At 47.1% G+C, this 13290-nt stretch overlaps 1 protein-coding gene across 1 annotated transcript in view; it reads right to left on the bottom strand.

Moving 5' to 3' along the window:
• Positions 1 to 1703: 1703 nt before the first annotated feature.
• Positions 1704 to 13290, bottom strand: part of GGT1 (gamma-glutamyltransferase 1) — a 34292-nt gene continuing 22705 nt past the window's right edge. Inside the window, exons 3-13 of the mRNA XM_075434651.1 lie at positions 12722 to 12849; positions 12396 to 12485; positions 11191 to 11383; positions 9877 to 10034; positions 8836 to 8985; positions 8191 to 8327; positions 7138 to 7325; positions 6191 to 6318; positions 5217 to 5329; positions 4011 to 4124; positions 1704 to 2529 (exon numbers count right to left, since the gene is read on the bottom strand). Of these exons, the coding sequence (XP_075290766.1) occupies positions 2386 to 2529; positions 4011 to 4124; positions 5217 to 5329; positions 6191 to 6318; positions 7138 to 7325; positions 8191 to 8327; positions 8836 to 8985; positions 9877 to 10034; positions 11191 to 11383; positions 12396 to 12485; positions 12722 to 12849 (1543 nt within the window). The 3' untranslated portion in view covers positions 1704 to 2385. The remainder of the gene's footprint in view (positions 2530 to 4010; positions 4125 to 5216; positions 5330 to 6190; positions 6319 to 7137; positions 7326 to 8190; positions 8328 to 8835; positions 8986 to 9876; positions 10035 to 11190; positions 11384 to 12395; positions 12486 to 12721; positions 12850 to 13290) is intronic.

Consider the following 13290-nt stretch of genomic DNA (forward strand, 5'->3'; position numbering starts at 1 on the left):
GAGTAGTGGAGTGGGGTATCAAAGCAGGTGGCAGAAGTGCATGCGCTGTGTACAGATGTGGCCAAATTAGATGCAGGTATTACAGCATGCAGAAGTATCCACAGTTGTTTTTTTTTTTAATGTAGAATGTAAGTGCAAGCCTTAGTCTGGTTTAGTTTCAGCAAATCAGTCCTCTGCAGTGATACTGCTAAAATAAGCAAGAAAAAAACCCAAACAAAGCCGTTTCTGCAGAGAGTCAAGAATTCAAATGCATTTACAAGAATAGTTTTCAACAGAAGCATTTTTAGCCACGGCAAAATCTGAGCTTTCCAGAAGGGAAGTTTTGTAACATAGGTTATAAGTAATACGGGAATTTTCTGACCAGCTAGAAGAAATTCAGGAATGTAAGTAAGACTGCTGTACCACGAAGGGTTAGAAACAGCCCAGCAGCAGTTACTCAAGCTTCTTTCAGAAAGCTTGTTTGTCCAACAGTCATTTCCCAGAAGACAGTCACCCTCCAGTTTCAGAGCATAAGCTTTTCCTGTTGTAGTTCAGACCAGATACAGCGACTGTAAGGTTTCAATAAGCTTGTTTTGCTGTGCAATGCTTTTGTTTATTTCTCAGATTGCACTTGGCCAAGAAAGAGCTTAGTCCTGCGTCCAAAGGGCCAGGTATTTCCAATACACAGCAGCTGATGCTGTTGCATACACAAATTGTGTCAAAGCTTTCTAAAATGCCCTGCAAATGGGTTTAAACAGCAGCCTGCCGCTGAGTGGCATCTGTCATGGAACTAGAAGAAGGAGAAAAGTCAGAGTCTCAGTTCAGGGACAAAAGCAGACAGGTTTGGCCCCAAACCCATCTCATTCTAAATGAACATAGGTTATTTACAATCACTGCCTTAGCTGCACCTAAAACAGCAGCAGCAGCAACAGCTCAGGAAAAAGGAGCACAGGGCACATCCCAGGTAACTTTTGGTAAAAGCCATTTAGTGGGAGTGTTATAAGCAAATATATATGTCAAAGTCGTGACCCTTTGATTTAAGCATGGTCTAGCTATCACTTTATTCCTTGAAACTAGACTCGCCTCAATTCCAGAAACTACTGAGGAAGCGAGAGTGCCTGATACCTAAAATTTCAGCCTTTCATTTTCTCTTCATTGCATTCTGTATTTAAAGGTTCATAGAAACTGATGGGAAGTTTCAATGAGCCAAACAGATGAGTTGAGTTACTGTTACTTGTGTTTCAAGGATTTCATAAACATCCTTAGAGCTTGACAACATCCTGGAACATTTGGTTTTGATCTTGGATGAAGTTTATCTGGTGTGATATACTAGTCCCTGCTGGTAGGTGAACACCTAAATGCCCTCATGCATAGGTACAGACACGCTTGGCTGTTCCATATCAATATGGATTTCTGAGAGGTCATGGATTGTCTGATGGTAACACCTTCAAACAAGAGTAGCTGCAGCGTGCTCGTCTTTAGAAGTTTCATTTCCTCAGACTCTGGTATTTCAGGCCTGCAGTATGATGTGGTAAAAAGCAAACTGGGAAAAACCAAGCTTGTTTTGGCTATTTAAGTTTTTTGGGTTTTGTTTTTTGTGTGGTTTTTTTTTTACTCATAGCTTCATCAAAGGAGTGAACAAAAGAGAAAAATCTCAGGGGGAGCTCTCACCATCCCTTTTGGCAGTAACAACTGTGCAGGCAAGAAAAATTTGTGACTCCATATTCATTTATTTTAGTTGTGCTCAGAGTTTTACAGGTAGCATCTTCCCTTTAGACCTTCTCAACAGAAATATAAAAAGTTTGAAGCCACTTTCCCTTTACCCACTCATCTCCAATGATCAACGGAAGTAAAAAGTAGAAACATCTTTTGTTACAAGAATGGCAAGTTTGTGGAGGCTTATCCCAGTCTAGAGCTGGACGTCCTGCAATGGCACAGATCTGTCAGTCTGTAACTTAGAAAACCTAGTCCCCAGAGTCCTGTAACTCCCATCTACTCAACAGAAAACAAGTCTCTCCTCTAGCAGTGACAGGAACATTCCCAGTAGCTGACACTGTGCAAGGGAAACACTTCCCGCAGTTTGTGTGAGCTGGATCTTCTTCAGAAACTCTGGGTACCGAATGGGTCTTCACGGGATGGAGAGGAGGCGGGGAACAAACTCTTCAAGGCAGAACAGACTCTTCAAGTAAGTACTGCACATCCTGGGAGACGTGCCTGTCTTAGCAAACTGCTGTGGCATGAGGCACTTCGGTCATGGCTGTAGAGAACTGTCCCGGCTCTGTCAACAGAACCACAGGTAAATTTTGCTCTTTCCTGTGAGAAGTCCCTGAGTTGCAGACCTAAAGGATCTTCCCCCCAAACACACCTCAGTGTCACTGGACCACTGAAAAAAGGAGCCAAGTCACATCAGTAGCCCGCAGGGAAGCCACCTTTCCGGGAATCAGAGGCTGCGGCCCATCCTTCATCTGTTCTGAGAATGGCCTGCACAACCGCACCACCGCTCACCCACGTAGTATCGTGTTTTCTCTTCTTTAGTTGTTCTTCTATGCCCTAGAATGCAGAACTGAATGAGGACAACAGCAGAGAGAAGCTGCACCCATGCCGTAGTCTGCAACCTGCTTCTTCCGTGACTACCCCAGCGTTCAGTGCCTGTACTGAGTAGGTCTCCTAAACCTACATGCTGTTCCTTCTCTGCCCTGTGCTTTCTGGGATACCCTGCTTTTGCAGAGGTGGAATTGAGAAGGTGTGGCATTTGTGGTGCTCAGTGTGGGCCACCATTCTCACTATTCCCGGTCACAGAGCATCCTGCCTCAGATATTTGTATACAAACAGCCAGAACTGATGGATCCTGTTTGGGAATGGGGGAAAACAAAGGACTTTCAGAGAGTAGGGGATCCTCCCTGGTGCAGGCAGAGAGCTCAGCCGTTACCTTCATGAGAAGCTTATTAATGGAGGATCTTGTGCATAGTTTGATGAAGAGAACTGGCTTATGTAGGAGGGTTTTCCCTAATACAGAGACATGAGATGAGATAGGTGCAAAGACTGAGTCGTCTCAAGCCTCTGGGATGTGTAATTCCTCAGGGTGAAGCAAGCTGCCAGCTCAGGCGAGTGGCATTCAGAGCAAGGCAGATCCCGCCATCAGCTCCCAGGCTGACTGTGCTGCACAGAGACCTTTACTGTGAAAAGATCTTCAAGTTTTGACTCGGGTCCCTCTGTGCATCCTCGCTTGCTAGCTCTGTGCCAGCGCTTCAGGATTCACCAGGGGGTTGCACAATAGGTCAAGCGTTTCCTGAGGGTGGCTGGATTTAGACTGCTGAATCGTTCAGGCTGTGATGTGGTTTGCTATTTCACAAGTCTTTCTTGCAACAAATTGCAAGATGTGTACCCTCAGTTTTGGATATAGGTCAGGCTTGAATGCACTAGGCCTTAAACCCATGTGACTGAGACTAAAGGTACAGTTCAAACAGCTTATTGTGACCCAGCACTTAGAATCATAGAATCACAGAATCGTTAAGGTTGGAAAAGGCCTCTAAGATCAAGGCCAACCATCAACCCAACACCACCATGCCTGCTAAACCATGTCCTGAAGTGCCGTATCTACACTTTTTTTAAACACCTCCAGGGATGGTGACTCCACCACTGCCTTGGGCAGCCTGTTCCAATGCCTGACCACTCTGTCAGTAGAGAAATTTTTCCTAATATCCAACCTGAACCTCCCCTGATGCAACTTAGGGCCATTGCCTCTTGTCCTGTCGCTAGTTACTTGGGAGAAGAGACCAACACCCACCTCACTACAACCTCCTTTCAGATAGTTGTAGAGAGCGATAAGGTGTGCCCTCATCCTCCTCTTCTCCAGACCAAACAGCCCCAGCTCCTTCAGCTGCACTTGACCTGTGCCAACTTTAATACTGCTCACCTAGGAACATTTGGCAAAGCGTCATGATTTTCCATGAGTGCACGCCTTCCAAACATCAGGAATCCAGCACCACACAAGAAGTTCGTGGACACCCCCACACTCTAGCTAGACCAACCTCCTCTATTTGCTGCTCAAGCTCCGTGATATTGGGGAACAGCTGATCATGAAATCTGGGCTCTTCCACTGCTTTCTTCACATCATAACCAAACCAGATGGAATTGATGATCGTCTATGAGAAGGAAAAAGCCGTAATGTTAATTGCTTATCTTCAAAGAGGCCTGACCTTTGTAGCAACATAGGCAGAGATGTCTGAAGGACATTCACAAGAGCACACAGAAGGAGTAATTTCTGGTTCCTGCTGCTTTCAGCGGTCCCTCTCTTGGCTAACCAAAACGCACAGGTATATTGCAATAATGAGCTTGCGTATGCTTAGGAGGATTCCCACACAAAGAGACAATGAGTTACTAAAATTAATGTAGTAAAAGGATCAGATCCTCAAGCTATGTAGCTGGAATTATGTCGCTATGATGAAGCAAGTGCTGGCTTACACACACAGCAGTCACCTCAGGAAACATACAGCTACAGCATTCTGCCATTGTGCAACTGATTTCCCTAAACCTGGCTTATCTAGATGTGCTTAAATTGCAGCTTGGAGCTGCTGGTAAGTGAAAATAGCCCTGGGATCAAGGGGTTAGAAAGCTGCTTGTAGCAGTTTTTATGGAGCCTTCTCCTCCATCTCAGCCAGAAAGCAAGATCCAGCCTGGTGCTCTGAGCTGCTGTGTGTGCTGGCACAGGAGACCACTTTCTCCTGCAATCACTTCTGGTCTGGCTCAGCGGTTGCGTGGCTGCCACAGCAGCTCACAGAGAGTCTGCCCGTCAGGTGGCCTGATGCCATCCCTGGCCTAAGTTCCTCTTTAGCTTCTCTGCGTGACTTTCATCCAAAGTTTAGGATGTTGGATGGAAATGGCTCTAAACGAGATAGACTAGTTCACGGAGTCCCAGAGAACAGAAGTCAAAGCTAAACTGAAGTCACAAATCTTCTGCAAGTGATAAGAACAACTTGCCAAAGGAAAAGACCTGGAGTCGCCGAAGGAAGTAATTTAAGAGACCCTTTGTAGCTCTGGCAGGAGTTGGCGTTGGAGGTCTGGCCCTCAGAAGGCCAGGCAGGAACCTCCATTTCAGGTCCCTGGACCAGAGCAGGGAGCCACAGACATGGTCATGTCACAGGTGGAGACTTGAGCCCCTTACCCCAAACACTGCCTCTCTCCCCCACCTTGTATTGCCTCAGTCTTGTCCCCAGTTTGCCCACGTCATCACATACCAGTGCTGTTGCTGTAGTTATTTTCGTTCCTCCGGAAGCACCAACCACCATCTTGACCTTTTTCATTTTATCCACCAAGATAGAGGGGCACATAGAGGACATCGGCTGTTTACCTGTTGGGGACACAGATACAACAGAGGCTCAGCTTTCCACCTGCAGCTTACAAACTTCCAGCTCCTGCTCCGTATCTACACTCAGAGCCTCAGTATCCACTCTCCTGACTCAGCTCACGTCTTGTTCAGTCCTTGGGTTCCCGCTGTCCCCTGCACCCATCTCCTCCTTGCTCCTGCAACGCAAAGCTTCACCCTGGTCCTTCACACAGAGGCTGAAGGTGCCTTCCTCCACAGTCCTGTCCCAGCTGGGGTTGTCTGCAATGCAGCTGCCTCCCACACACCACAGAACTTCCCTTCCTGTCCTTTCATTGCCCTGTCACTCTCCAAAGCGTGGCGTGCAGGGAGGGAGCAGAATCCCAGCTTGCTTCAGCAGCAACAAGCTGGGTCTGCAGGAAGCAGCAGCGGAGCAGGCAGGGTGCTTGGGTTAGGTGCCTGAACTGGATCTATCCAAAGCTGCTCTACAGCTCCCCAGGCAGCACACGGGAGAGGGCTGGACAGTGCCGTCTAACACGTCGCAGTCAGCTCCTGCTGCTGCCTCCCTCTTAAATCAGTGCAAAGAAATCTTTTGCAGGCCTAAATAATTTGACACGTACTGACCTCCCTGATTTCTGGTTGTTGGAAAGAGACATACACAAGAGTTTTTTCTTCAGGCAGCCTCTCCTCCTTCAGGGTACACCAGGGGCAGCTGGTTGTGTGGTTTTGCCAGGGATGCCAGGTGACTTGCTTTCATCCCTGTCCTCTGCAGAAAGCCCCAGACCTGTGCCTGATCGCAGCCATGCTGCAGCCTACCTTGCAGACACCACAGAGTTAGAATGCAAGATACAGCCAGAAGACTGAGTCGAGAAGGTAGTTTACAGCTACCTGGTGCTATGAAATTTGCTGGGGAAGGAGGGATCCCAAATCCATTGATTATGTAAGGTGAGCTGAAGTCATCCATCTCGTCATTAAATATGATTCCACTGACGTTGGATCGTACATCAGAGCCAAAGCTAGAAAAAACAAGTTGGCGCAGACATGTCAAAACCAGAGCAAATCTAGGAAGAGCTTCAAGTGAATTACTGCAGTGTGAAACCTGGGCTTTGATTGGAGTAACTCTCCACTCCCTCCTGTTGTAAAGGACATTCTGTCACCCTCTGGGGGAAGGAAACAGTTTATACCTGGAGTATGCAGCTACAGGAAGAGAAAAGGCAGTGCGGAGCCCTGCTGTACAGCTCCCCTGCAAGGAACCCCTGGGGAAAAGCAGCACAGCAGCTAAGCACAATGAATTCCCCTTCCAGCTGGGCAGCACTGCGCTCCATTCAGAGACAGCCTAGCTTAAAGACCGGCACATTTGGGACTGACTGGGGTTTTGCTTAGATGTCTGAGGCTGCAGACATTTTGTACGGACAAAAAGAACCTTCACCCCCCAGTTTCAGGCCGTACACGCGGAAGACAGCTCTTCCTGACAGCATTCAAAGCCAAACACTGCACTACCAGGCCAGCTGTATTAGCTCAAATTCCTTCCAGATGCCTGGGAAATCAGAGCCAGCAGCGATACCACTGCTTATGAGAAGATCCAGATGCAGTGAATGTTTTCTTGGTGGGTGAACCCAACATGAGAGCGGACACATCTTGTCCTCTGACCCAACCACACAGGCCTCAGTGTTAAGAACCGAGCTGTAAGCTCAGTAAGAGAAGTGCCCGTCATCAGCGCTACCCATCACTACCCCGCTAGAGGGATGACAGTTCAGTGAGGTTTTATAACAACCACAGAACCACCACTAGGAAGACGGCAAAGGCCTATGTGGAAGTAATGTCTGAGCTCATACTATTGGTTGATGGTGCTGGTGGCGGACACAGCACTGCCATCATCAGCCACAACGGAGAGGTGGGATGTACCGGCATTATCTCCAGTGTAATATACTGGCTCATAGTAGTCAACTGGATGGGAGGTGTTGTCTGTGATTTTCCTCCGGAGACTATCCGCAAAGAACTCAGATGTCATGTTTCTGATCGCCTGTCGGAGAAATCCAGTGCAGTTACTCAGAAGATTAAGAGTTACGTGGTTTAGTTATGAAGCTGATATCCAATACTTCAGACCACAAAAGAGTGGCAAATCCCAGCAGTGAAGCTATAGTTTTCCAGCAGGGGCTTTCCTCCTTCTTGAAAGATGGACATTGTACCAAAGGGCATTTTAAGCAGTCACAGAAGCAGCTGTTACAATGCACCCCTTTGTGTAGGAAGTTAATCAGCATCCATTACTGTAGATCTATGGAAAGCTCTCCTCAACATTGCTGTAAGGTGTAGGCAAGCAGTGTCACGCTTGCTTCAGAGATGAGAGGGGTCGGGTTGAGAGGACTAGACCAAGGCAAGCTCTGGTCATTGCTCTGTAAGTTGCAAATTTGTGTTCATCAAGCTGGGCTGGGCTCAGGTCCTGCTGCTTTTGGAGAGTCACAGAAGTAAAAGCACAAAGTGTGAAGTTGGGAAAAGCAGGGTTCCTGCCTCACCCCTTGCCATCCGTTGGTCCATTTACTATAGGCAGGGCTGTGGTCAGAGAGCCACGAGGATGCTGGGAATGTCGTCTAGTGAATAAGGCTTCGAACACTATGAAAACAGGGAGGGTTAGCCCTAAATACACTCAAACACTCCTGGTGAATTGAGGATTTTGATTTTCCTTACAGCAGGAAGGTTTCCTCCGTTTATATCCCTCACAGCTTGACCATGAGTCACATAGGACTTCACGTTTTGATTCAGAGATAGTTCAGTGCCTGTCAGTAGCAGGTGGCACCAAGCATCCCTAACAAAGTTTAGTCACCCAAAAACTTTAAGCCATGTTCCAGCCAACCTTTGTGCTGCAGAAAGAAAAGGCTTTTGCCAGGTACCTCTGTAATGTTGACAAATTTGGGATCTCCCAGTAAAGTCCTCTTGGCGTAGGCAAAGCGAAAGGCCTCCACAATGCGGTGGTAAGTCAGACCTTTCTTCTCCACGGTTTTGATACTGTCAGCAGAGAAGTTATATCCTGGCAACAGAAGACAAATGATTGTGAACACAAAGGAAAGTATACGGTCAATGGCCTGCTAATAAACTTGTGTCAAATGGTATAATCCTGAAGCCCAGTTTCCGCAGGGATGCAGTCACTGGACTGCCCTTATCTCCACATGGAGAACACAGGAGCTCTGGTAGTTTTGAGCACTGTGGGAGTCATCCGCAGGATTTGTACCTGCAGAGATATTTTCCAAAGAAGTCTCAAGTACAGGTTAGTTTCCACCCATGGACGTACCAGGGAAGTGCCCCAATCAGGAGCATATTTTTCCTCCCGCACCTGTATTTCAAGCAGGAAGGTGACATCCCTGAGCTTACAGCAGAAGAGGAATGTTTCCATATCTCTGATCTCTCCTGGGATCTTAGACGTCCCACCAGCTGGAGGGCTATCAAGGGAGGCCCAGCTCCCAAAACAGAAAAGGTGTTGCCTTTGGAGCTCTCCCAGCTCCTGCTGCCTGTAAGGCACTGCTCAGTGGCACTCTCACCTTTCAGTATGTTGAAAATGAGGGCGAGCACTGGGCCGCTAAGGGGGGCACTAGGTGTGTAGAGGGTAAAATCCCCAAGTGTGACCTGTATGGGGTCTTCGATCACTGTCGCGTTGTAGTCCCGCAGGTCATCCAATGTGACAATGCCCCCTGGAAAAGAGAATGGAACTATGGATGTGGGTTCATGTGATCTCTGGTGGGAAGAGGAGGTAATATTCCGTCACCATGCATCAGAGCAAGGACAGGAGGGAACACAGACAAATCCAAAAAGTTGCAAGGTAAAGAGAGAAAGGATGGGTGCACAGGAGATGAATTTATTCCTTGATAGGTCCAGCTGAGGCTCAGACAGCCTAAGCTTGAAGTTGGGCTGATTTACAGCAGCCAAAAATCTGGTAATCCGTGTTTTTTTACAAAGGACACCAGCAATGTCAGGTAACAAAATGCCCTTAAGAGTCCTGTTTACAGGAGGAGGATGGAGCTTTTGGGTGAAGACGCTTTGTGCTGCCCCACAGACAGAGTAATTTGTATGTTCCATTGCCTTTCTTATCCGAAGGGGGAAGACAGTAATTAACCATCACAAATAAAGCCAGTAAATGAATGACTCAGGAGGTTCGCAGAAGCTAGCCAAGGCTAGCTAGTAAGGCTAGGATACTACCACCATCTAGTGGCATCGAGAGATTAAACAAACTCAGAGTTTACAGGACCACGTACGTATTTCTTTAAGTAGAGAGCTGTTGGATTCGGGCTCTGCAAACAGCATGCACCTACTAAGCTATATCCAGAAACGCATAGACTTGCTAGACTATATATACAGAAATGCACAGTATATACTGTCCATTTCTGAGCGAGTTTCAATTGCATCGATTAAAGCGCTACTGGCTTCTCTTGGCTGTCCTATTGCCACAGATCTCAGAGGCAGCATTTCAGGCAGCAGGCTTCACCCGTTTCCAAGGCTTCTGCAGATCGTGGGCTCCTCCCTGGATGCTGGGCCGCAGCAGTCAGGTCACTCATGCTGTTTTGGACAGATGTCCTGTTTCTCACCTACACTGTGGATGTCATCGATGATCTGTTTTGCCAGGCTTCCTGTGTAAAAGGCATCTGCTCCTTCACTGGCTATAGTCTCGTATGTGTTGGCTAGTTTAGGCATCTTGATGATATCGCCCTCATGCAGAATTTTGCCTCCTCTGCAGAACACTTCGCTAACAGAGAAAGGAGATTGAGAAGATCAGATCTGAGAGACAAGTTCAAAACTATGTGTAACTGTACCAGCTGACACACTATTTGAGAGTTCATCCTAGAGGCTTTTTGGAGAGGAGAGAAACTGTCTGACCCATGCCCCAGGGGTCCTGATATCTTGCACTGGGACATAAAAGTGAACCGTGGTTTCTGACCTGGGATTCCACATTGCTCAGATTTCGCGCTGTGAAGCCTGCAGGAAGGAGTGTTGATCTTTCTCACCAAGGCAGGCCACCCTCCCTACCTGCCCAAGGGGCCAACAACTGCTGCAGGAGGGGCCATAGTCCTTGAACTCAAGCAGTTCAGAGTACAGACTATGAGGCTAGGAGGCTCAAAGCTTCCAGCAGAACGCACTTCATATCCCTGTGTGTCACAGCACTTTGAGGTAGACAGTTTCATCTCTAGCTCCCTCATCTTGGATCATGAATGTGCTGCTGTGGACCTGCCAGATGGAAGTACAGGAGACAGGCCCAGGCTGTACATCCCAAGTGGATTGAAAACCAACCTGCAGCTGGCAGAGTTTTTAAGGAAAAGAGAGGATTAAGCATGATATCCAGTAGGGCTGGACATAGACGCCAAGGGTTTGACTGTAAGAGGAAATGGAGGAGCATTTAAAACCCTTCCTGGTCATAGTAATTGCCAGAAGTGGATGCTCAAAGGCATTGCTTGAGGAAGGCTGATTGCAGAGTAAGAGATGACCCAAATTCCCACTGTCTGACAGCAGATGAGATGTTCAAGGAGACTCTGCAATTGCCCCGAATGCAGGTAAGATTAGCTTAGTATGCTTACAGCATGAGGAAAAGCTGGGAATTCGGAAAATACATTGCCATCTGACAGATTTATCCCAGCATGTACTCTAATTCCACCTTTGCTCAGACAAATGGACTTTAAGAGCAGAATTTATCTCCCTTTAACGGTCAGGACAGAACATTCCTAAAACTGGCCACATGATTTAGCACCTTCAGGTAGCTGGAATAACATCCGCAGGTACAATGAGTACGGTCACTGGAGGGGGGGCACACTCCTCATGGACGCTATGTTACACAAACACAGACACTTTTCAGCTAGGGTGCAGTGACTCCAGATTTCTCCGCACAGAACAGCAACTGCTCTACCTACCATAGTGAGGGATTGCTTTCAATTGACTCCTCTCTTGATTTGATGGCTGCTGCAAGGCCTTTCCCAACAGGGAATCCTTCCCTTGCCAACTTGATGCTGGGCAGAAACAGGTCCTTCCATGCCAGTTTGCCGTGACGCTTGTGAGCTAGTTCATACCCACGGATTTCTCCTGGAACAGCGATGGACAATCCTCCTGGAGCAGATACAGAACGTATTAGTCTTCCATAGCAAGAAAATAAAGTAATTAATGGAGTAGGAGGTAGAGCAGCCTTCTCTGTCAGCCCTGTTTTTAGGCAGAGATTACGTATAGTACAACGAGCTCAGCTTATGTGTATGAGACTAACAGAATTAACCTGTCTGACATTTATGTCTATATATTCTGGACTGTTGAAACACCTCCGTCGTCTCACTGGTAACTCAAGTTTTTGGGTCATTTCCCCTCAGTAGGCTCTGCAGCAGAGAACAGCTGCTCAGACCTCAGAAGCTATCATGGCTGCCTGCAGTTTCCAGTCCTTCAGAGGAGAACACACTACAGGAAGAGGGCACAGACTGTGTACGTACTTACACCAAAAACTTTGTTGCAGCATTGTAACTGCAATTGCAATAGATTGGCTACTACAATGCACAGTGATGCAGCAGTTTGCTTCAATCCTGGGTTTATTGGCATCTCCCAGAAGTTCAGCACACTTCTCAAAATCTCTCCTTAGCTACAGGAGTGACCATGGAGAGAAGTAGTTAGTATTTCTTTCTATTTTTGATTAGCAAATACTTCCCTGAAAGGAAAGTACTACTTCTTCTCTGGAGCCCCTGAACCATTAGCTGAAACCATCACAAAAGGCACATAGGGAGGACACTTGAACTAATAAGAACTAAGCTGATCCACAAAGATTTATTCGAAGAGGTGAAAAGAAAAGATGGCAGATATGAAACAGGTCATGCTCAGCGCTTTGGATTCACCTGCATTTTCATGAAGTGAAAAGCAGTAAGTGCTGAGGTGACCGACTAGTTTGAAGGACATTGTTTTTAGCTTCCTTGTCAGGATGGAGTTTGCAGATTGTGTGAAGTAGAGGACATTTCTAGGTGAGAAATCCTGTACATATACATATGTACCTAATCATAAGAAGTGTTGTTAATTTAGACATCAGTAGCAGCTAATGTTGGAGATATGCAGTTCCCCCAAACCAGTGAAACAGCCTTTGCCATACCTTTCAGAGAGAGCTGTGTGTTGTTCCCAAACATGTCCTCCGATGCTCTTTTTGGAGCCACCTCTCTTGCGTTAATGATTTCCACTTTTCCTTTAACAACAGAGCAAGGAAGATGATGTTTAGCTCTGCACACACCACACAGGCATGGTCTCTATCGAAGAAGTCTGATCAGTATGAGCCAGTTTCTTGGTGGTCCTTTTGAGGACAGCGTGTTCCCCCAGAGGCTGTGAGAGTCAGTCATTTACCTTCACCCAGGTAGGATAAATCACCTGCTTTAGATAAACAGTTCCCAAACTGTTCCAGCTGTGTGTGGCCCTGTCCCTTACCTGTGCTGCTGTAGATGGTAAAGAAGAGGCCCCCTCCAATGCCCATGCTGTGAGCATTCATGAGTCCTACACAAAGCAGAGCTGCAATCGCAGCATCCACTGCTGATCCACCTTGCTGAAGGATGTCCCTGTGCAGAAGAAGAGAAGCCATCGTATGTTGGCATGCTACAGTGTCTCAGGTACCTGTAAGCAGTGGAGTCATCTTGTCAGAGCAGCTATGATAGATTCTCTAATGCACGTTTGTCCACACCCAGTCTATAGGTTCCTCAGCAATAGGAAGTTTTGAGCTTCTGACACCTTAGAGAACAGATCCTAATGGTCTAGCTGCAGACCAGATCAGCCCTCATTACATACACATCCAAACTAGCTTGAAAACAAGCTTGAAAATGTGTCAAAGTACATGTGGGGACAGCCATCCCAGACGCTTCTTACACATGAGAAATGACAACTCCCTGAGGAGCCTGAAATCTGCAGCTCTTGCATCTAGAACTGGAGAACAACTTCAGGAATGTTTTTTAAAAGGAGCTTGAAAAGCATCTTGCATTTCCATTATTCATGCATCTAGGGAA

This window comes from Opisthocomus hoazin, chromosome 13 (genome assembly GCF_030867145.1).
Source record: "Opisthocomus hoazin isolate bOpiHoa1 chromosome 13, bOpiHoa1.hap1, whole genome shotgun sequence".
NCBI lineage: Eukaryota > Metazoa > Chordata > Aves > Opisthocomiformes > Opisthocomidae > Opisthocomus > Opisthocomus hoazin.